Source organism: Chanos chanos, chromosome 4, assembly GCF_902362185.1.
Source record: "Chanos chanos chromosome 4, fChaCha1.1, whole genome shotgun sequence".
In the NCBI taxonomy this organism is placed as follows: Eukaryota; Metazoa; Chordata; class Actinopteri; order Gonorynchiformes; family Chanidae; genus Chanos; species Chanos chanos.
In genome coordinates, this window is record NC_044498.1 from 6,487,565 (window position 1) to 6,510,064 (window position 22,500).

The following is a 22,500-nucleotide window of genomic DNA, read 5'->3' on the forward strand; positions in this document are numbered from 1 at the left end:
CACACACATACACATATTAATCACTGTGCAGATCTCATGGATTCAATCAAAATGAATGAATATTATTGTCCAGATTAATTAAGATAAAATTTGAACGTGAAAATCAACAGCAGTTTCTCCACTTATCAGTGCCTGAATGGATTTTACAGGTTTTACTGTCGGCTAAACAGCAAATACAGTTTTAGACATGCATTGACCTTCACTAATTTGATGACCAGTTTGCCCTTTTCATCTAAACTAAAGATAGAGAGATATGTTAAAAAAGGTTATGTTCCAAGACAAGCTGACGTATTGTGTGATCTAAGTTTGACGCATTAGTTCAAATACATTTTTATTGGTGTGGTGGTGTACACACCCCGGAGCCGGAGTAACAGTGGGAACGGCCCTGAGTTTTACCTGGACATGCCTGGATGTTACATCGGGATAACTGGGTGGAGTCTCCGGGGCAGGGGCGGCCTTTGTTAGAAGGTGACGGGTTGTTACAGAGTCTAACTCGTGTCTGTTCACCCCCTCCACAGGAGGCAGAACACTCGCCCCATGGTTGCCATGGACCCCAGTTACCATCCACTGCACACACACACACACACACACACACACACACACACACACACACACACACACACACACACAAAAATCTGTCAGGACTATTTTTTATGTAATTGCATTATGTAAGCCAAGGTCTGTGGTGTCTGTATTTAAAAAAAGTAATAAAAAAATATAAAAAAAAAACCTAAATAAACTTGAACTTTGAACTTCAAAAGAAAAAAGTCATAGAGGCAGCACTCTTCAGAAATACGAAATAACCAGAGTACAGCTGTGACACTGTAATCTTTACTGAAACATAGCGTAATCTCTCTTGTCTTTCATTTACTGGTGTGTGTGTGTGTGTGTGTGTGTGTGTGTGTGTGTGTGTGGTTTATTTAAAGGACATACCAGGGCAGCTTGCGGTGCTGCACCTCTGGATCTGTGTGTCGGCGCCTGCACAAGCTCGCCCCCCATTGGCTGGTCGTGGGTTGTCACATGTCCTGTAGCGACGCATTTGGCCCCCGTTACAGGTCCTGCTGCAGCTACCCCAACTGCTCCATGGACCCCAGTTACCATGAACTACACACACAGAGAGAGAGAGAGAGGGTAAGTAGAGGGCAAACTATTCATCTGAACTGGTTTCAATGAGAGTGAAAGCGGGAACACACGTGGCAGAGCCATTGCAGAGCGTACGTCTGCATGTTCCAGCAGATACGGAAGATGCCAGATACGCACCGGGACAGGGTTCACTGTTGCAGAAGTCAATGTGGACGTCGTTTCCTTCGCACTGTCTTCCTCCATGCTGGGGGGCGGGGCTCGCACAGAGGCGTGTCCTCTGTCTGGTCCCGCCTCCACAGGACACACTGCACGCCCCCCAGCTCACCCACGATGACCATTTTCCGTCCACTGCACAGGAAACATGAACAATCAGTGAAAGACCTGAGAGCATCTGCACACCTCACTGTATGAGCGTCAGGTCATTACTGCGTATTCATAAACCGCTTCACATCACCATCAGACTTAGACATTTGATGTAACTGACAAACCCTCCGATAACTGAGAAAAACTGTAAATGTTAATCCAGTCTTCCGCAGTTGTGCTTAATAAGATTGTAGTGTTTCTGATGCATTATGTAAACTAACAGCATAATGCACGACAGACCGGTGAACCCTTCACGCCCCACTCTTAGAATCCATATGTCCTGTGCTGATGTGTGTTTTGACAAGGAAAGTGATGTGACAAGTACCATTTCCCGTCTTATAGTTTCATTACGTCATTTGTCTTAGTTTGATTGCACTTAGACATCTAGCTCTGAGCAGTTCCTGTGGAAATCTTTACACTTCATTGTTTTACTTCACTGCCTAGATTTCAGTCCAGCAAAAGGGTCAAATTTCCCAGCACACGCCTTTTCGACTTTACATACGGGCCGAGAAAAAAGATTTTGATTTGACCACAAACTGGCCAGGGCACTGTAATGCAGAAGGTTGCCTCAACATTTGGAAAAAAGTTGGAGTTGTCCTTCTTTTTTTTGTTTTTACAGACCAAACAAAAAACACCATTCAGAGAGAGACTGAGTCAGACGGAGACCTAAGCTCTTGAGTAATCCTTTCGCACGTGCGACTCTCACCCGGGCAGTTCCTCTCCTTGCACATCTGCGTCTGTGTGTCCGGGCCTTCACACGAAGGCCCATCGAAGGAGGGGGGTGGGTTGTTACAAAGCCGAAGTCTCGTCTGCATTCCCTTCCCACAGGTTTCACTGCAAGGGCTCCAAGGCAACCAGGCACCCCAGTTACCTGCCACTGAGAGACAGAGAGAGAGAGGGACAGAGAGAGAGAGAGCGAGAGAGAGAGAGAGACAGACAGAGAGAGAGAGAGACAGACAGAGAGAGAGAGACAGAGAGAGAGAGAGAGAGAGAGATAGAGAAAGACAGACAGAGAGAGCGAGACAGAGAGACAGACAGAGAGAGAGAGAGAGAGAGAGGTTGGGATATGCAAAGCCAAGTAGAAGCTAAAAACTGATACATCTGACAGACAGAGACTAGGTGTAGAGGGCACTTCTTGTGAGTTGTCATTGATAAGAGCATCTACTAAATGAACACTAAAATGTTAAAAAATAGCAATGAAATTGTATAAATGTGTATCAGATAAAATACAGTAAATTTGTCAAGAGGCTTAGAGGTTGAACTGATCACGCGACTCAGAGGCTGACACACTAAGAATCTCTGTGCTGAATAATTATCCAGTCATACGAGACTGTAAGCACTAGGCCAGTCGGGACAGGCTGCGGTGGTGGCCACTCACCAGGGCAGGGTCTAATGCTGCACATGATGGCCTCCACAGCCTTGCCTTCACACGGCCTGCCCCCGTGCTGGGCTGGGGGGTTACTGCAGGTACGCACTCTCGTCCTGTTCCCCTGGCCGCAGGTTCGAGAACACTCTTCCCACGCCGACCACTCTGACCAGTTACCGTCCACTATAATAACACACACACACACACACACACACACACACACACATACACACAGATAAATTAAGAAAACTACACTAAGAAAAAAAACCATACTTCTTTGTGTTGCAGGTTAGGCAAGACTTAGATTTAACCAAGATTTATCCAGGTTACTAGGTACTTACTAAACCAGCATTCTAGATGACTCACCTGGGCATGGTTTACCCTGGCAGCTGCGTGTGTCTGTGTCTGGACCGGTGCAATGGCGCCCTCCGTTGGCTGGGAGAGGGTTATTACACTGTCTTAGCCTCCTCTGGACCCCTGTCCCACAGGACACGCTGCATGACCCCCACTCCATCCACTCTGAGAACCCCCCATGAACTGAAGAACACACACACACACATTACACACATACACACATGAGCACAATCAAAAACACATACTCATGACTAACATTCCCTCCACTTGCTATACCTATCTGAAATACTGATAACTTAAGAGCCATTTTGGATTTTCATTTGCTAAGTCTTCCCTAATCACTTATGATTCCTGGGAGTAATTATGAACACGGTGGCCGGTAACTTGAAACATGTTAACTTACCACGCACTGTGAGTGGTACTCTCACCAGCACAGATCCCATCAGGTTCCTGGCCACACACTCATACTCAGCTGTGTCCTCCTTCTGAGCGCTGGCCAGCCGGAGAGAACCATTAGACAACGTGGTGATGCGATCGTTGCCCAGTAGGGGACGTCCCTGTCTGGACCACTCGATGACAGGTGTGGGCTCCCCCTCCGCCTGGCAGTTCAGCACCACTGTAGTGCCTGCGTCCACCACTGTCTCCACCGGCTCCTCTGTGATGATGGGAGAACCTAAGGGAGATAGCGAAAGAAAGAGAGTGAGAGAAAGAGAGAGGTGGGAGAGAGAGAGAGAGAGAGAGAGAGAGAGAGAGAGAATGTGATAAAAAAACAGTCTGTGGAGGACTTGTGCTCAGTATTAAAAGATAAAATGTGGTTTATGTGGTTTAATTGAAGTGTTGGTGTTGTCTCACTCTGTAGGGTCAGTGTAACTGTCCTCTCCACCACCCCTGCATCATTAGTGGCCACACACATGTAGCTCCCTGCATCTTCACTCTGTCAGAAAACAGACAATATGCATTTCAAAAGCATAACACAGTGTAGAAACAGTGTACCAGTCTATTCACATACACCAACCTGGCCATGGCTCAAAAAGACACTTAAGGTAGCTGCAGTAATTATTAAAGATGTATTCGAGATGTGAGGCTGAAAGTGTGTTATTAAATGAACTAAGGCTGTGTTTTTGTACCACTGTGCCGTAGATGGCCAGAGAGCCGTTGTCCAGCTGACGGATACGGTTGCTTATCTGGATGTTGACGCCTTTCTTACTCCACTGGATGGTGGGCAAGGGGTCACCCCGCACCTCACAGTTCAGGATGGCGTTGCCACCGAGGGGCTCGATGCGGTTGGAGTGCACGTCACCGTCAATAATAGGGGGCTCTGGGTAAAGGTACAGGATACGGTTACGACACGGGACAGGTGACATCTCTCACCTCTTCAGCTGATATATCAGAAAAATATGGATCAGAGAAACCTCCAGATTTCAAGGTCCGTGTTTCATAAAATGCCCTCCTAAACCTCACAGTCCAGATACGAATGGTATCGAACATTTGCAAAGCCGCTGTAATTGTTCGTTAAAGTTTTATTATTGCAATTAGTAAATTTCATTCAATTATTTTATTTTTTTTTGGGGGGACAGTGCAAATTCTGTTGAGGCACACCATTGCTCCAGGAGTAGCACGAGAGGTCAGGTTTACCTTTAACATAGACAAAGCCCAGAGACTTGATGGAGCCCACACTGTTCTCAGCCACGCAAGAGTACGTCCCCGAGTCGTCTTTATTCACGCGCTCTATCACCAGCTCACTGTGCCCGTTAACATGATCGTAGTGAGCTATGAAGCCAAGCAGAGACGGTTCTACATCAGAAACCTAATCCGCTCTGAGTCAGATGTTTTATTTCACATCGCGAGGAGAGACGATGAGAGCACGAATGATCGTTACCTGGTACGATGTTATTGTTGAAGGCCCACGTGATTTTTGGCAGGGGGTTACCCGTGACCCCGCAGGTCAAGAGGAGGCGCTCCCCCTTGTTCAGAGACACATCTCCCAGGAGTTCGGTGAAAGCTGGGTGTGTGTGAACGGACAGGGTGATTGTGCGACTGTCCTGTCCAACCGAGTTTGTGGCTATACAGGTGTAACTCCCAGAATCCTCAGGCTGCACACACAGAAAGAATGAGAGTAAAGATAGGTAAATATGAGATATGTCTTCTGTTACATGTGTTTTTTTTATATGCACATGACTTAGCTGTTATATGCACATGATTTAGATCTGCAACAAGTATCACCTCTATCCTAGTAAAACATTCTTTTATCTGTCCGAAGTAAAGAACTCCTGGCTCTGTTACAAGTGTGATAATTGTTCCAGTTTTATTAGTAACATTCTTGTTACATGTATGTAGTAGGCAATTTGTTATGTTTTAACAGGGGAAATGGCCCAATGGTCACTGACACTACTCTGTAGAGTATATAGGGGGGTGGCAGGTTAACAAGGAGGATGGATTCTGGTCATTTTGCAAACAAGGGGGATGGCATCCCCCCTCATCCCCCTACGAATCGGTTACTGCATGTATGACTCTTGGAACACAGTTGATCCTGTCCTTATGTAACATGAACAACCTATCTGTGTAATGGCTATGCTCCTGCTTTCTTGTGTGCAGTGTATAAGATCTTACCTGTGCAGAGTCTATGATAAGTTCCCCTGAGGGCAGGATGGTGTACTCCCCTGTGGTGTCAGTCAGAGCTGTTCCCTCTTTCTCCCAGGACAGGGTGGGCTGTGGGACCCCCTCAGCCACACAGGAAAGAAGAGCCTGGGTGTTCTCCACCACCGACATCTCTGACTCTCCACCACGGATGGAAGGAGGGACTGGGGAAGAGACGAACAGAGCAGGAGTTTAAGATCGAAGCTAAGAGATATTAATTTATTAGGTTGTCTGTCCATCCATCCATCCATCCATCCATCCATCCATCTACCCATCAATCCATCTATCCATCTATCCATCTATCCATCCATCCATCCATCCGTTTCCTTGTTAATTTGGTAATTCACATGTTGGCATGAAGGTTTTAACTCACTCTGCACGGTGAGACTCATCTCCAGACTGCTGGTGCCGGCTACGTTAGCCGCAGTGCAGGTGTATCTGCCCGTGTCTCCAGGCTGGGCAAAAGCAATCTGGAGTGAACCTGTGCTCAAAACCCTCTGACGCACTGACTCTGTCACTAACTGCCCGTCCTTATGCCAGGTAACAGCTGGGGTTGGGTACCCATCCGACTGACAGTGGAGGGTCACTGATGCATCCAGGGCAACGATGTAGGCTTTAGTGTCTGAACTGATGACCGGAGGCACTGCAAGACAAAAAAACAAACCAAAAAAAAAAACATTTAATGACGTCAGAGAGAATCTGAGTTCAGTAACCAATAATAATGATTATTAGACCTGTGTGCCTACTTCCTAACTTTAAAATGTTTGACAGAACAATGGTTGCCCCCAAGTTTACAGTGATAGAGTTGAGGTTAATTTTGTATGTGGCCTCACTGCAGACCCCTACTGATTACACACACACACACACACACACACAAATAAACACACACACACACCCTATGAGAGACTCACCTTGTACCCTGAGTTTGGTCTTGCCCAGGGCTGTACCTGCTGGATTCTGGGCCACACACATGTAGGTTCCAGAATCTTCCACTTTGGCTCGTGAGATCTGTAGAGCTCCATTGGGGAGCACTGTGAAACCAGTGCCTAGATGAGAGAATGAAATATATGGATATAGTTGGATGATACCACTAACCCTGACTCACCATTGCGGTGTCTATGTCTAAACAGAGAGATTTCCATTAAGCCCAGTGAGTGCATCTCTGAGGGGCAGTAGACCATCTCACCTGTGGTAAGGATGCTGATGCCCTCTTTCTGCCAGGTGATGGTCGGGCGCGGAGACCCCGTAGCTTTACACGGCAGAGTCACGTGATTGTTCAGGATGACGTCGACCACGGATGGGTGGGCCTGGATTACGGGGGGCTCTAAGAAAGCAACGTTAAAAAAGTCACTCAATCGGTTAGTTAACCACCGTACGACAAATCCAGGGACGGGGTGTGTCTGGGTCATGAGTCCCAACTTCTTACCCTGCACGGTGAGCTGAACATGTCGATGGGCGGAGCCAGCCGCGTTCCTGGCAACGCACGTGTAGCGACCAGAATGAGTCAGCTCCGCAGACGCGATCTCAAGAGGACCTGAAAAGAGTTAGACAGGGAAGCGGACAAGAAGAAGAGCGTTCTCATAAACACAGGAAATTCCCCTTATGCTCTCTTCACTGCGAAAATTTAAAAAAAGAGGTCAGCAAACTCACAATTTTTCAGGAAACTTGCTTCCCAGCCTTAACATGTAAACACAAAATTAAGCTGAATTTATGCGGAAAAGTGTTCGTGATAGTCCGCTGTTATTTTAATCACGTCACGATCACTGCGTTGGTGACCGGCATCTCCCAAAAATACAAACATCAGAGGAAGATTAATCCTGTTTTTAATCCTAAACAGGATTAAAAGCTTTAAACAAAACAAAAAACACTTGATACTTTTTTCTTTTAAAATAAAATACCGTTAGAAATTCTGCAAAATAAAATATTTAGACCGGTTTTCCGTTTTTTTTTTTTTTTTAACGAAAGGCTGAAATAGCTCCAAAGCTCCATTTCTCCGCGGAAAAGAATCTGTGCGTGACTCACCTGAGGGAAGTATCTTAAAGCCCTTTCCACTTTTCAATAGCCTCTGTCCATCCTTGCTCCAGTGTAGGACCGGATCTGGCACTCCAGATGCAGTACAGCCAATAACCACCGGGGACAGCCTACTCACAACCAGCTCCGTGGCCTCATCTGCGATGGAAGGAGGAACTGCAGAAGAAGAAACAGACAGTGTGTATGTTATATGACGAAACTGCGATGATATTGCAGTGACCTACTCAACAGAAACACAGAAGAAAACACATCTGCCCAAATACTAGCCTAATTAATTTTGTAATATTAAAGTCAGGCCTATTCAGTTGGTGGCCTGCAGCCCAAATCCAGCTCAAGAGCAATATACAGTGACCTAGAGGCAATCACAGTCAAATTCAAATAGTAAAACACTTATTTCCAGTCATGTAATTTGATTGGACAAGGGGCATTCTCTGCGTGCTGATACACGCAGTATAACAGCACTAGGACATATTACCATATACATCACTCCTCTTTACAGCTTTGTTAAAACATCTTGCTAACCACATGAAGTAGATAACGGCCTGTCAACAAGCTATGAGTTGTTGCTAAGCTATGGCAGTATGTTTTTGTCAACACTGAAAAGGGAGCATTATGACAAAAACAAAAAATTTCTGGCCCAAGAACAGGGCCTGGTTTTGAACTGGTATTTGTAATTAAACTGCGCTGAAACAGGCTCTTCCTGTACTCACCGTGCACAGTGAGCTGAATAGCTCTACTCTCCTTGCCTGCTTCATTAGACACAACACATTCATACAGGGCGGTGTCCTCCACGGTGGGCGCTATGACAACCAGGGACCCTGACGACAGTAACCTGACAGTTCCACAGAGAAAATCCACGGTTCAACTACTAGTCAAACTGTCAAAATGACCGAAAGAACGGTCTATATATTTCATTTTCCCACACAGGTATGATCTCAAAGATGATCTCAAAGTTGTAATTGACAGTTGTAATATTCATTTTTGTTCTGGAGAATTCCGTACGTTAGTGTGAAGAAACATTCGGAGGATGTTTGGTGAGACCATAAGAAAATAAAGAGGGAAAAAAACCTGGATGAACCTGTACATATTCTGGTTCTGATCCATATTGAGTGCTCGGCCGTTTTTGGTCCAGCTGACCGTGGGTTTTGGGATACCCGTGGCTTCGCAGGACAGGGTGGTCTGAACATTCACGGTCACTGTGATGTTGTTGGGACCTTTGGCAATGGATGGGGGCACTGAGGAGCAATCAGAGAAGAAAAAACAGGTATAGACTTACAGTCACAGTAAGACAGACGTATTTAAGTCAGTAAAATGACTTGTGTGTCTATGTGTGTTATCCTGATCTGCTAACATGTATTACAGCATTAATTTTACAATATGTATCATGTTTAAGCAGGTCAGTGTCTGTGTGTGTGTGTGTGTGTGTGTGTGTGTGTGTGTGTTTGCACACAATACTCACCGTATACCTGTAGATCGACTGTCCTTCGTTGTGTGCCTGCCTGGTTAGTGGCCATGCATAGGTAACGGCCTGTGTCAGTCACCTGAGCTGAGTTGATGCGGAGAGAGCCGTCCTCTGTAAAACTGTACCTGTGAATGTCACAAGGTATGATACAGGTGAGTGTAAATGAATTGAACTTGATCAAACTGCACTGAACAGTTCTGTTGAATATCATCTTACTGAGTTAAAGTGAATTGGACCATACTGAACTGAACTGGACTGCAGAGAAACGGAATCGAATCGAATCAAATTGAATTGAACATTGAACTGAGCAGAGTACTGACCTGGGGTTGTTGCCTGCCAGTACAGCCCCATGTTTTCTCCAGGTAACCCTTGGCGTTGGCACTCCACTGACTACACACTCTAGCACCACTGACTGCTCAATGTGGACAGACACTGACTGAGGGCCGTCCTTTATAGTGGGGGGCACTGATTAGAGAGAGATAAAGAGAGAGAGAGAGAGAGAGAGAGAGAGAGAGAGAGAGAGAGAACACACATTAAAAGACACACCCATGTGCAAATACTCTGCCTTAAAAACACGCATGTAAACAAACACAAACATAAGTATATATCCACTAAATCATTTTCAGTTCAACTCAATTCAGTCAAAAGTGACTTGATTCAAATCAGCCAGTTTAGAAGTTATACTCTGGATTACATGGTTACTAGCTAAACTCATCTCAGTCTTTTGGTAACATGATATGAACAAGACATCAGTTGCTGTATTTGTACATCTTCATACATATTAAAAGACATGGTTTATGTTCAATTAACAACTGCATTTGAACAATTAAAATAATACTAATCAATTGTTCCTTTTGTTGAATTTTATACTTCCCAATATGTTGCACTTTATGGTAAAAAAAAGCAAAACAGAACAGATAACACACCGGGAAACATAAAATTCATCAAGAAAAGCACAGTGTATTATTTTGGTATTACTCAGAGGCATCAATTAGCTCTACATAATAATAGGAAGAAAGCCTAATATAACAACTGATGAGTTGTTCATGTTACTGCAGGTATTTGATAATGTTAGTTCAAAGACCCAGAGTGAATCTTGGGTCTTTAGGTTTGTGCCATCCTCTGCTCACCATTGACAGACAGATTGAAATGCCGTCTGGTTTCCCCGGCAACATTGCTCGCCACACAGGTGTACCGTGCCCCGTCTCCCAGCTCAGCGTTGTTGATTTGCAGGTAACGGCCGTTGGAGAGAACTCTCACGCGCGGGGATGTCTAGAGTTCAAAAGACCAAACAGGGTTTAACCAGAAGGAACAACACAAGTGGACCTAATAGAGGATGTAACAGAGAGAGAGAGGGGGAAATATGCCCATTATCCTTTAGAGCTGTTTGTTTTCATTCAGAAAGGACTGAATGCGTGAGTTAATCAGTCAACTGCCTTTAGCACCCAATATAAGTCAACCGTAGCCAAATATTTAAGTTATTATTGGTCAGTGAAAATATTTCACTTTAATGATCTTTGTAAGACTGTTGGTTGTTGGAATGGTCTCTGTGAGACTGCTGATTGGTGAAAAACTGGACTGGGGTTAACTTGAATACCTTGAGCGGAGCTTTGTCTTTAAGCCAGGTGAGTGTCGGGGGTGGGACGGCATCAGACTTGCACTCCAGGGTCACCTGTCTGTTCTGCAGAACTGACACATCCTGCACACCACTTTCTCCAGCAATGTTGGGTGGAACTGTGATCGTGGACATATTTTCAGTTATGATATTACTTCAGAATAATACTGCTTAAAAAAACATCACTTAAATAACTGCTGCTGTTACAAAAATTATTTATTTAAGTATTATTGAAGAGTGCCAAATTTTTTGGATTTACTTTTTTATTAGCAAAAGACACATTTCATATTCACCATACAGTATAACAAAAAACCCCATTATTCAGAGGAGTCACTATCAGGAGCTTTATCGACGTCAGTACTATGGATTGAATATAAGTTTTCGGTCCATTTCAGATACAGCATGCGAGCCCAGTTAGATTAGACTTGACTTATAAACCACTAAACCCACCATGGACTCTGACTAGGAACTCCTTATCATCATCTCCAGCGGGACTGGATGCCAGACACGTGTACCTCCCAGTGTCCTCCACCTGTGTGTGTGTGTGTGTGTGTGTGTGTGTGTGTGTGAGAGAGAAAGTATCAGAGACAGCAAAAGCACTGAGGAAGTACTGTGTTAGACATGCAAAATGTACTTGACAAAAACACAGTGAGTTTTCAGTAAACAGAGCAAATAGTTCCTCGGCCTTTTACATTTTTTTTTCGCCAGTTCCAACCGCTCCCCGTGTGAGTGGGAATAACAGTTTTCTGTGTTTAGATCCTGTGTTTAGTCTTTTATAGTCGGCTGACCTGGGCAGAGGCGACTCTCAGGACCTCTCCTCCCCGGAGCAGGCGCAGGCTGTCCGTCTGAGGCAGGGGTCTCCCGTCCTTCATCCAGGTGAGGGAGGGAACAGGGATGCCAGACGCCTCACACACCAGCTCCAGCACGTTATTCACCACCACCGACACCTCGGCGGGCACGCCCGAGCCGTTTATCTGAGGAGGATCTGATGGAGAGGATGGACACACGTTCCAGATTCATTTAAACCTTTGTTCTTTGCTCTCACGCCATTTAACATATCCAAGACAGATAGATAGACAGATAGACAGACAGACAGATAGATAGATAGATAGATAGATAGATAGATAGATAGATAGATAGATAGATAGATAGACAGACAGATAGATGGATAGATAGATCACTTATGATATTATGATCATTGTAAAATTGTCTCTGATAAAATATATATTTCATATTCAAGTTAATATACAACTGCCTATGTTCATTCATATGCCTTTAAATACTCCTGTTATGGCATGGTGTGAGGTAGCTCTCCCTCTCTCTCTTTCTCTCTGTCAGTCTCTCTCTCTCGCCGTCTCACCTAACACTTTGAGGTTGAAATGCCGACTGGCTTCTCCCGCCTCGTTGGAGGCCAGGCAGGTGTAGCGTCCTGTGTCGCTGACTCTGGCCTGAGAGATCTGAAGAGTGGTGCCCTGGTTTAGGAGAGTGAGATGGTTGTCCACAGACACAGCTGTTCCTTCCTTCAGCCAAGACATAGTCGGCGTGGGCGTCCCGTCGGAAATACACACTAAAGACATCATGTTCCCCTTCACTACAGTGACATCCTCAGAACCGCCTGCTCCATCCAGACTGGGAGGAACTGAGGACATAAACACCGGAGGAGAGAACATCTGCATAAGATTCCAGGGGCACTCTGGGTAAGCAGTGGGTACTCTGTAGTTCAAAGCAGCTGAATTAACAGAACTACGGAATGCTATGAAGAAAGACACCGAAAAGTACAGGCGGGAAAAATGCATAATTGGTTTGAAACTGGGGAAAACAGTTAAACGAGTCAAACATGTAGCTAGTTACTGGGTGAACTCACCATACACCTGTAGGTTGAAGTGTCTGTTGTCCACTCCAGCTCTGTTGGAAGCCACACAGGTGTAGCTGCCTCCATCTGATACCTGAGCCCGTGCGATCCTGACACACAGGGATAAGGGTGAGTTTTCTTACAATGTTTGTAAAAACAATTTTAAACACTACAAAACGTTAAAGAGAAAAACTGCAGAGTGAAAAGCACTGGCTAATCCCAATGGCACGGAACACAGAGGCTTTACAAATGAGAGGAAAAATGTCCTGACCCGGTCACAGGAGCGTTCGAACAAATGTCAAAGAGAAAGTCATCGAGCTCAGAGGCCGGTCATACCGGAGCACCTGTCCGGCGGAGAGGAGGCGTAAGTGGGAGGACACGGGTAGAGGGAGGCCGTTCCTCAACCAGTTCAGCTGTGGAGGAGGAGATCCAGTCGCCACACACTCTATATTCACAGAGCTGTCCAACACCGCGGTCAACTCCACGGCTCCCTCACCGATGCCCTGGATCACTGGAGGCACTGAGGAGAGGGGGAGAGAGGGAAAGAGAGAGAGAGAGTCAGATGGCTTGTCTTTCATTTCTTTATAGGTTCTAGAACGTTCCGGTACGTTCTGAAAATCTGAGGACCATCTCTCAGACTTGGTGGCTTCATTAAAAATCCTAAAACAGTATGATGTCTCACGTGATGTTCTGGGGGAATGTTTTCAATGCTTTAAATGTCAGTGTAAGTAAGTCAATGTGTAACTTACCATAAACGTTAAGGTTGAAGATCCTGTCTTCCTCCCCTGCTGTGTTAGTGGCCACACATGTGTATTTCCCACTGTCTGAGGTGTCTGCTCTGGTCACTGTCAGAGTGCTGCCATCTGGACTTATTCTGAGACAGAGATATGCACATATGACACAACCATTCATTCTGGCTAAAACACACACACACACACACACGCATGCACAGGCACAAACACACACATGTATACGTGCACACACACACACACACACACACACACACACACACACACACACAAACACACACACACACACACACACACACACACACATACAAAAACAAACCTGATGTTTTTCAGGTCAGCTCTACTCAAGGCTTTCCCATCCTTCAGCCAATTAATGGTAGGAGGTGGAGTCCCTTGTGCTGTGCAAACCAGCTGGACACTGTCATTCAGCAGCACACTCACCTCACTGGGCAGCTCTGACCCAGCGATGTTGGGCGGGACTACAGTGGGGCACAGCCAATCAGATCATTTGTTAGCTTTTGTAGGGTAGGTTAATGGGATTCATCAGTTTGAACAGTAAAGTAGGAGTAAGTTTGCCGGATAGTAAACGAACAAAGAAGATGTAGTTCTCTATCAGTTTCTTAAGCACATATTATTAACTCTTAACTCTTCTCTGGTGACTGAATTCTTTGTTATTCAGAGTAAAGCAGTGGTACTTCTGTAGTGCGTTAATGGGAATCTCTGCTGTGGCGGCGGTGGTGCGAAAGGCCTGTTACCGTTTATTGTGAGATGGTAGCTCTTTTGGGCTTTGCCCTCTATGTTGGAGGCCACACAGGTGTAGGCGCCACTGTCAGAGAGCTGAGAACGTGCAATCCGCAGCTTACTGCCGCCGGACAGGATATGCATCTCGAGAGACTCGGAATTCTCTAGAAAACCAAAGAGCGACAGAACGTTTGACGGTTTGTCTGAGCTCAGTCTACAAGACTACGACGTCATACGTCCAGCTGAGCTCTCACCGATAGCTCTGCCGTTTTTCAGCCAGGTGATGGTAGGCGGGGGAATGCCTGAGACGTCACAGGCAAAGGTGACGGGGTTACTGATGGTCTCCACCACGCGCTCTTCCGCTGCTCCATCTATACTGGGCGGCACTGAACCGAAAGTGGCCAGAGAGATTTTCGTTTAGAAATAAAAAAAAATTCACCACAGTGTATCTGTAAGCTCGTCTCCTGTCTGTCACGCTCTAGCTCCCAGTTTTACCGTACAAATGCTAATGTTGGAGATGGTTTTTTTGGAAAAGGCTGAACACACACATATAGCGATGGGAATAAAGGGAATTTCTTCGGGATCTTCTTACCATAGATATTGAGATGGAAGTTCTTGTCCACCTGACCAGCGATGTTGGTGGCTTTGCAGACATACTGCCCTGTATCAGAGACCTGATCAAGAGAGGAAGGACAGAGTGTTTACAACTGGGTATAGACACACTTTCAGACACACACACACACACACACACACACACACACACACACACACACACAGTAGGTGATTAGTTATTTTGTAACAGGGGGGATGGCCCAATGGTCACTGACACTTCTCTATAGAGTATATAGGGGCGATGGCAGGTTAACAAGGGGGAGGCATTTTGGTCATTTTGCTAACAAGGGGAATGGTACCCCCCCCCCCCCCCATCCCCCTACAGACGGCCTACTGCACTGCACGTACCTCAGCTCCCTTCAGCTCTAGCATCTGTCCGTCGGCGAGGATCCGCAGGTTGGTCGTCTCGGTAACGGGGCGTCCATTCTTATACCAGGTAATGGTTGGTGGGGGTACAGCATTAGACTCACATTCTAGAGTGATGGAGTTTCCCACACGGACACTCACCACCACGGGGGAGTCCCCCCCACTGTCTCTGATACTGGGGGGCACTGTGAGGGAACACATGAAGGGAACAGAACAGACACACTAATCAGATACGCATCATTTTGGTGCTATCGTAATGGAAACTTCATAACAGAATATCAGCTTTTCCCACCAAATAGTTCAAATGGAAAAACTAGTATTTTTTTTGTTCTCCTTTGGCCTGTATTTGAAATTCCAACACGTTACACAATATAACTATAATTATAACTCTCACAGAGAGCTGCTCTTGATGGCTGACATGTTTGTGTGATATTTCATAACCGTGTTTATTGTATTCACACAAAAACCGAATGTTTCCAGACTAAGTCCCCCTCACGGGGTTAGCCTGATGAGATGTCCCGCGCAGACTGACCGAACACAGTGAGGTAAATGAGTTTCTGGGCCTCTCCCGCTGGGTTGATAGCCACACAGCTGTATCTCCCACCATCAGCCATTTTCGCTTTCTGTATCTGGAGAGTCCTTCCACCTTCACAGAGACAGAGAGAGAGAGAGAGAGAGGGAGAGAGAGAGAGAGAGAGAGAGAGAGAGAGAGAGAAAAGACACTTCAGGATAGCTCATACCGGGAGACTGTTTTTTTTTTCTTATTGGAAAAATACAGAGAAAATTTCACAGTAACACTGATGGATGCAAGCATTTAATCTTGTGTGTATACCTGTACTCAGATGAGTGTATGGAGCAGTGTGTGTGTGTGAGTGCGTGTGCGTGTGCGTGTGCGTGTGTGTTTGTGCGTTTGTGTGTGTGTGTGTGTGTGTGCATGTCTATGTGTGTGTGTGTGTGCGTGTGTGTGTGTGTGTGTACCTGGCATGATGAGCGCGTTTGAGTTGGCCTGTACAGGTCGTCTGTCTTTCAGCCAGCTGAGGGTGGGCGGGGGGAAACCTGTGGCCTCACAGCTCAGAGATATAAAGTTATTCACCACCACTGTCACATTCTCCACACTCGCACCCACTATAGAGGGAGGCACTAAACATAAACACACACAGACAACCAATCAGGACATAACTCAATTAACCAATCAACCAATCAGACTCGAAGCACACTAAACAATTAACATTACATGTAATTCATGATCAGTTATCAAAACCTTAATTAAATAATCGTTATATTGATAGCTACAAATTGTATGTATTCATTATATAAGTCATGTGACATAAAAACATTTGCCAAATGAAAAAATGTTAATCTAAATTATTGAATTCCTTAACTTCATCATGTTTTAATACCCAGATATTAATTTATCAGCCTTTATAATCTATCTGGAATGTTATTTTAATCAATTACACAATCATCATCATATTGACCATTGTCCTTCCATGAGTCAGTGGTACTGAATCTAGTCCCAGAACAGACCTTAACTGTTACTAGCATTTACAACAGTGTACCACAGGGAGGATTGACCATGACCATACCATGTACATTAAGGTTGAAGGATTTCTCTGCGCTGCCTGCTACGTTTTCAGCCACGCACACGTAGCGTCCAGTGTCTGTCACCTGAGCATTCATAACCTGAAACACAGGCATTCTCAGTGAAAAGTTCCTCATGACTTCTGTTTTACTGTGACTGTAGATTATCAGAACAATAATCAAAGAATTATTTCCTTTCCACTTTTTGTTCTAACAATGACAGCTGTATCATCTTTTGAAAATGGTTTTCCTGAATGGGAACCAGCAATAGAGCCCCTTCAGGTCAGTTTTGTAATATATTTATAACTTAATGAGTAACCACATGAGTCCATGAGAATTTAAACCACAGTAGACACACACACACGTGTATCCACTGAACATCTAGACATTTTTCTGTCTCTTGCTCACCTGTAGTGTTCTGCCATTGGACAGTAGTCTGTGTGTGCTGTCAGGAGTGAGGGGTTGGGCGTCTTTCAGCCAGGAGAGTTTGGGTGTAGGGCTTCCATCCACCTGGCACTCCAGTAGAGTGGTCTTATTCACCAAAACTATTACCTCATCAGGCTCCCCATCTGCACCCCGGACAGAGGGGGGCACTACACCCACATACACACAAACACACACACACACACACACACACACACACAAATATACAGCCTGTCATTCATTCAGACCCCTTTACTTCAGTTGTGTTTTCTTTTCTTTTCGTTTCTTTCTTTTGAAAAAAGCTCAGTTTTTAACACACCCACGCACTTTGTGACACTAATCTGCTTGGGAAACGTTCAGCTCCCTCGTTTAAACTGATATTGAGCACTTCTCATTTTAAATCCTTAGTCAAAATTTACTCGTTTTAATCTCACTTAATCCAGATTACACTCACACAACACTTTGACGTCATACTGGATAGAGTCTTCTCCGGCCTCGTTCACCGCCACACACGTGTATCTCCCGGCATCCTCCGCTTGAGCTCTGGGAATCTGGAGCACTCGCCCTCCTACGCAGGTGACACGGAAGAGATTTTTCCAGGCAACAAAAAAAAACTGCACAAGCGTGCAAATGAACTCTCACACAATGGATGTACTTATGATAAAACACACAGGCATTCAGAGAGACACCTACCTGGCAGAATGAGGACTTTCTCGCTGGAGGCCAGGGGTCGTCCGTCTTTGTACCATGTGAGGGTGGGCGGGGGCACAGCGTTGGTCTCACAGTACAGAGAAATGGGATTGTTCAGAATCACATCCTTTACCTCCCCCGGGGTCGAACCTGAGTTCCCGTAACTCCCCGGCCTCTGGAAGCTGGGAGGAACTAAAGGAGAGAGAGAGAGAGGTGGAGAAAGACAGAAAGCAGTTAGTTTGGGGGGGGGGTACTGAAGGATCAAAGCAATTGAAATGTTTGATCTCCACCAATTAAGATGTTTTACCAGTATAATTGTGACTATAACTATGATTAATTTGTCTACTTTAAATGTGGGCTTTTCTAAAGACTCTCACTTAAAAAAACAGGACTACCTGTTGCAGGGTTTGGCTACAAGAGCCTGCACTTCTACAAATGACCACTAGAGGGAACTATCGACCCATGGTTCATTCTAGTACTAAATGCAATGCCTGTGCTCAAATGAATGAAACATACTGGAGTAAGATAAGCAATCATACAGAGAAATCTGATACAAATGACACCTAATTTAAGATAACTTCTTCAAAGTGCCATGTCCTGACTTAGTGTGAGCCACGTAACTCAAACTGTTCTTGAATCAGTTACTGAACCATTGAAGAACCTTGTTCACCTTGTATATTTACATCAAAATCCTTCTCGTCCTCCCCGGCGACGTTGGCAGCTACGCATGTGTAACGGCCCGTGTCTGACACCTGAGCCTGCTTAATCTGGAGAATACGCCCGTTTGCCGTTATTCTGATATGCTCATCAGCTTTCAGAATCTACAGAGAGAGAGAGAGAGACAGAGGGAGAGAGAGAGGGAGGGAGAGGGACAGAGAGAGAGAGAGAGAGAGAGGGAGAGAGAGAGTGAGAGAGAGAGAGAGAGAGAGAGAGAGAGAGAGAGAGAGAGAACCATCACATGAGAGAACCAACTCAGTCGTAGTACACTGTAAACTGAAGCTGAAGGAGATGAATTCTGACATTGTGAATGAGAATTGATTAATTTTTGTGTCTATGTACCTCTATGCATGTGTGCATGTGTGGTGTCTGGTATAGAAACAAAGTGTGTGTATTTGTATGTCTCTACGTATGTGTTTACTTACAACAACGTGTGTGTATTTGTGTGTGGCTCTGAGTGTGTGTGTTGGGGGTGTAGATGTACATGTGTGTGTATCTTTCTCTGCATATGTGGCTGCTTTCTTTCAACAGTATGTGTGTGTGTGTGTGTGTGTGTGTGTGTGTGTGTGTGTGTGCGCGCGTTCTCACCTGTCCATCTTTGTACCAGATGAGAGTTGGTGTAGGGATAGCCTGGGCCTCACACTCCAGTGTCAGTGTGTTGTTGACTTTAATCTTGACTTCTTTAGGAGCCAGCCCCTCACCAGGGACATCATTCTTATTTATGACAGGAGGAACTGACAAAAAGACATAAGACATATGGATTAACACACACACACACACACACACATACACATACACAAACAGAGACAGGTTATGAGTGCTATGGGTGAACACAAACAGAGAGCAGACAGATATGCACAGACACACACACACACACACACACAATATCATCAGCTGCACCGCTCCAAACCAGCAGATGGCGATCTCATCCAAGAGATACAGTTACGCTTAGCAACAGCATCTGTTCTCTCACTCACTGTAAACTTTGACCTCGTAATGCTTCAGGGTCTCGCCTGCTTCGTTGGTGGCCACACAGGTATATCTCCCAGCATCCTCTTCCTGTGCATTCAGGATCTGTAAAGTGCGCCCCCCTGAAATGGCACAACCCACAAAGTCAGACAATTAGCATATTGTAACTCACACAAACACAGTATAAATATGTTATAGACGTCATTATATGTTACAGATGTCATCGCCGATCAGAAGGTGTGTGTCAGGCTGTGGAGGAGCTCTAGTGTGTTTTGGGACTGGCATGGACACAGCAGCGAGGGTGGAGACCTGACCTGGCAGAACCCGAACGTTGCGACTGGACTCGAACGGTGTGCCGTCTTTCAGCCAGGTGATGATGGCTGGGGGGTAGGACTGAGCTTCACACACCAGAGACGTGGGACTGTTTAGAGTCACCGTCACGTCCTCAGCGGAACCTTCTGGACCCGAACCAGCGATGGTGGGGGAGACTGGAACACAATGATGTAATTACAGATGTATAGATCAATAAAGACATGGAGATATATATAAAGCACACTGAAACACACTGAAACACACACACACACACACACACACCTAATACGTTGAGGTTGAAATGTCGGCTCCTGTCTCCAGCGCTGTTGGATGCCAGGCAGCTGTACCTGCCCGTGTCTGCCACCTGGGCACCTGTGATCTGCAGGAACCGCCCATGTGACATTACCGTCAACCGTTCCTCCTCTGTGATTGGCTGTCCATCCTTCAGCCACCTGATCTCTGGCACTGGGTTCCCTAAGCAAGCAGAGGTCAGAGCAACAATCGGCTTGGTCAAGTCCCAAAAGACGTGCTACAGTAGTCAGTTTTTACTACAGATTGTGAAATATATGTACAATTCAAGCAAAAATCCAAACAGTTTTTTTCAGAGGATTTGGCCAATTTTATGTGAGCGAGTGTGTGTGCGTGTTTGTGCATGTGTGTCTGCGTCTGTCTGTGTCTGCGTGTCTGTGTTTGACAATGACATGACCTACCGGTGACCTCACAGACCAGGGTCACGTTCTGCTTCTCTTTCACCTTCACGTCCTTCACTGTCCCCTCATCCACTATACTTGGTGGAACTGTGACACAAAACCCAACATTAACACTTGAACTAACCACATCTCACACACACCCCACATCCCATTTCATGGGGGTAAACTAAGGCAAGAACATGACATACAAAGTCATGCAGGATAGAGAGATACATATTATATAAATCTATCAACACACAGAACATCTTTGTGGTGAAGTTATTTATGCTGTGAATACAACTTTGAGCATGATCTGGCGAGATGAGTGATGTTAAAGCCTGAATACCGCCATTACAAAACCCCACAATTAACCTAGCTTAATCACTTGCCTTAAAAATATAAAATAACACAATTTTTCTTTTTGGGGGTACGGTGTATTAAATGTTAAAACAGCTTAGATAACTAAAGGGTCGTGTGTTACCGAGAATCTCCAGGTCAAAGTTCTTCCGTTCCTCTCCAGCAGCGTTGGACACAACACAGGTATATCTCCCAGCATCCTCTACTGCGGCGTGCATCAGACGTAAGCTCCGCCCACCTATATATATATATACAACAAAAGCACTCTTCTGATTGGCTCTTGTGGTTATTACTCCCGTGTTAGTAATAATCACAGACTGACCCACACTGCTGAGAGCACAGAGAATTATGAAATTATGAGAAAAACAACAAAAACCCTCTCTTGTCATGTTAGTTGGAGAGTTATGTTGCTATAGCCCTTGGAGAGTTAACTTTAATTTAAAGAATTTCTTTGGAAACTTCTGTTTGCAGAATCAATAATAATAATAATAAAAAGAAACTGTAGTCTGTCTCTCAACCCAACATTTCTGGCCTCAGTTTGGTCCCTGTAGAAAAAGGAGCCAAGCAAATGTTCTTGCTGTCATGGAGTAAACAGGGGGATTTGAGCAGCTGTTAAAACAAGTAGCTTCGAGTCATCAGCGCAAATCCGATCTCACTTTTCTTCCCAGTTTTTTTTTTTAAACGAATAATTATCAGTCCTCCGCAGATGGATGAGAAATATTACCTGAGCAAATATCTCAGAGCATTGTGTTCTCTCTCTCTCTCTCTCTCTCTCTCTCTCTCCTTTCTTTTTTTTTTTTTAGCAAAAAGCAGATCCTGTGAGAGCTGGACTCTAATGAGAGGGAAACACAAATGGTTCTTCTCATGAGACTCCCGGACCGTCTGAGCGGATCTTGTTGGGTTTTTATCACGGTTTGGAACATTACACCAATTCTGGTACTGTTCACTGTTTTTAATGATCTACACTGGCTGCAGCACAACCATAAAGCTAAATGTACGGTGAATGAGCGATTCCAGAATGTTCTCTGAAGGTTCAATATTGCTCAAGCACTCGTTTCATCTATCTGCAGTACTGGCCTTTAAGGGTTTGAGTGTTTGTATTGTACTGTGAGCTGTTTTTACTGTGGTAAATCTTTAAGTGGCGACCTCCACTTCTTTGGTGGTTTCATTCTTACGAGAGCGCACTGATTGATGTGACCGTCGTTGGTGCGGTCAGTTCTGGTGTGTGCTCTGTTTACTTTGGTAAGCCACACTGTGGATTCTTTACATGTTCAGCAAATGAGAAGTTCAAACATTCTGTTTTCCTGTACAGTTTTTCTCCTTGTTCTTTGGTGGTTGGCATATCTTCAAAAAGGATCTTGTAACATCTTGTTAAATGTGACTTATTGCTCCTTTCTGACTTTACTCTTAAGTAAAGGATATCACCGAGAGCTGGACGAGAACTCAGGAAAAAAGTAAGCGAGATTGACAGGCTGTTTTGACCAATAGCAGCTAAAGCTGTCAATGTGAACAGCATCCAATAGGAAGCCAA

The 22,500-nt window shown here is 45.1% G+C and overlaps 1 protein-coding gene across 1 annotated transcript in view; it reads right to left on the reverse strand.

Moving 5' to 3' along the window:
• hmcn1 (hemicentin 1) overlaps window positions 1–22,500 on the reverse strand; it is a 96,568-nt gene that overhangs the window by 7,910 nt on the left and 66,158 nt on the right. The window contains exons 47-93 of the mRNA XM_030770868.1: window positions 21,094–21,207; window positions 20,634–20,720; window positions 20,206–20,397; window positions 19,926–20,099; window positions 19,620–19,733; window positions 19,231–19,376; window positions 18,596–18,746; window positions 17,929–18,117; window positions 17,690–17,803; window positions 17,221–17,405; window positions 16,818–16,914; window positions 16,210–16,371; window positions 15,764–15,877; window positions 15,214–15,416; window positions 14,846–14,927; window positions 14,508–14,639; window positions 14,268–14,417; window positions 13,832–13,991; window positions 13,513–13,637; window positions 13,100–13,283; window positions 12,776–12,873; window positions 12,272–12,550; window positions 11,700–11,896; window positions 11,362–11,443; window positions 10,894–11,030; window positions 10,427–10,568; window positions 9,617–9,761; window positions 9,294–9,421; window positions 8,913–9,069; window positions 8,545–8,666; window positions 7,826–7,990; window positions 7,230–7,337; window positions 6,990–7,127; window positions 6,715–6,849; window positions 6,177–6,446; window positions 5,777–5,967; window positions 5,046–5,259; window positions 4,802–4,936; window positions 4,294–4,484; window positions 4,019–4,100; window positions 3,570–3,839; window positions 3,179–3,349; window positions 2,825–2,995; window positions 2,153–2,323; window positions 1,261–1,431; window positions 934–1,104; window positions 397–567 (exon numbers count right to left, since the gene is read on the reverse strand). Of these exons, the coding sequence (XP_030626728.1) occupies window positions 397–567; window positions 934–1,104; window positions 1,261–1,431; window positions 2,153–2,323; window positions 2,825–2,995; window positions 3,179–3,349; window positions 3,570–3,839; window positions 4,019–4,100; window positions 4,294–4,484; window positions 4,802–4,936; window positions 5,046–5,259; window positions 5,777–5,967; window positions 6,177–6,446; window positions 6,715–6,849; window positions 6,990–7,127; window positions 7,230–7,337; window positions 7,826–7,990; window positions 8,545–8,666; window positions 8,913–9,069; window positions 9,294–9,421; window positions 9,617–9,761; window positions 10,427–10,568; window positions 10,894–11,030; window positions 11,362–11,443; window positions 11,700–11,896; window positions 12,272–12,550; window positions 12,776–12,873; window positions 13,100–13,283; window positions 13,513–13,637; window positions 13,832–13,991; window positions 14,268–14,417; window positions 14,508–14,639; window positions 14,846–14,927; window positions 15,214–15,416; window positions 15,764–15,877; window positions 16,210–16,371; window positions 16,818–16,914; window positions 17,221–17,405; window positions 17,690–17,803; window positions 17,929–18,117; window positions 18,596–18,746; window positions 19,231–19,376; window positions 19,620–19,733; window positions 19,926–20,099; window positions 20,206–20,397; window positions 20,634–20,720; window positions 21,094–21,207 (7,287 nt within the window). The remainder of the gene's footprint in view (window positions 1–396; window positions 568–933; window positions 1,105–1,260; window positions 1,432–2,152; window positions 2,324–2,824; window positions 2,996–3,178; window positions 3,350–3,569; window positions 3,840–4,018; window positions 4,101–4,293; window positions 4,485–4,801; window positions 4,937–5,045; window positions 5,260–5,776; window positions 5,968–6,176; window positions 6,447–6,714; window positions 6,850–6,989; window positions 7,128–7,229; window positions 7,338–7,825; window positions 7,991–8,544; window positions 8,667–8,912; window positions 9,070–9,293; window positions 9,422–9,616; window positions 9,762–10,426; window positions 10,569–10,893; window positions 11,031–11,361; window positions 11,444–11,699; window positions 11,897–12,271; window positions 12,551–12,775; window positions 12,874–13,099; window positions 13,284–13,512; window positions 13,638–13,831; window positions 13,992–14,267; window positions 14,418–14,507; window positions 14,640–14,845; window positions 14,928–15,213; window positions 15,417–15,763; window positions 15,878–16,209; window positions 16,372–16,817; window positions 16,915–17,220; window positions 17,406–17,689; window positions 17,804–17,928; window positions 18,118–18,595; window positions 18,747–19,230; window positions 19,377–19,619; window positions 19,734–19,925; window positions 20,100–20,205; window positions 20,398–20,633; window positions 20,721–21,093; window positions 21,208–22,500) is intronic.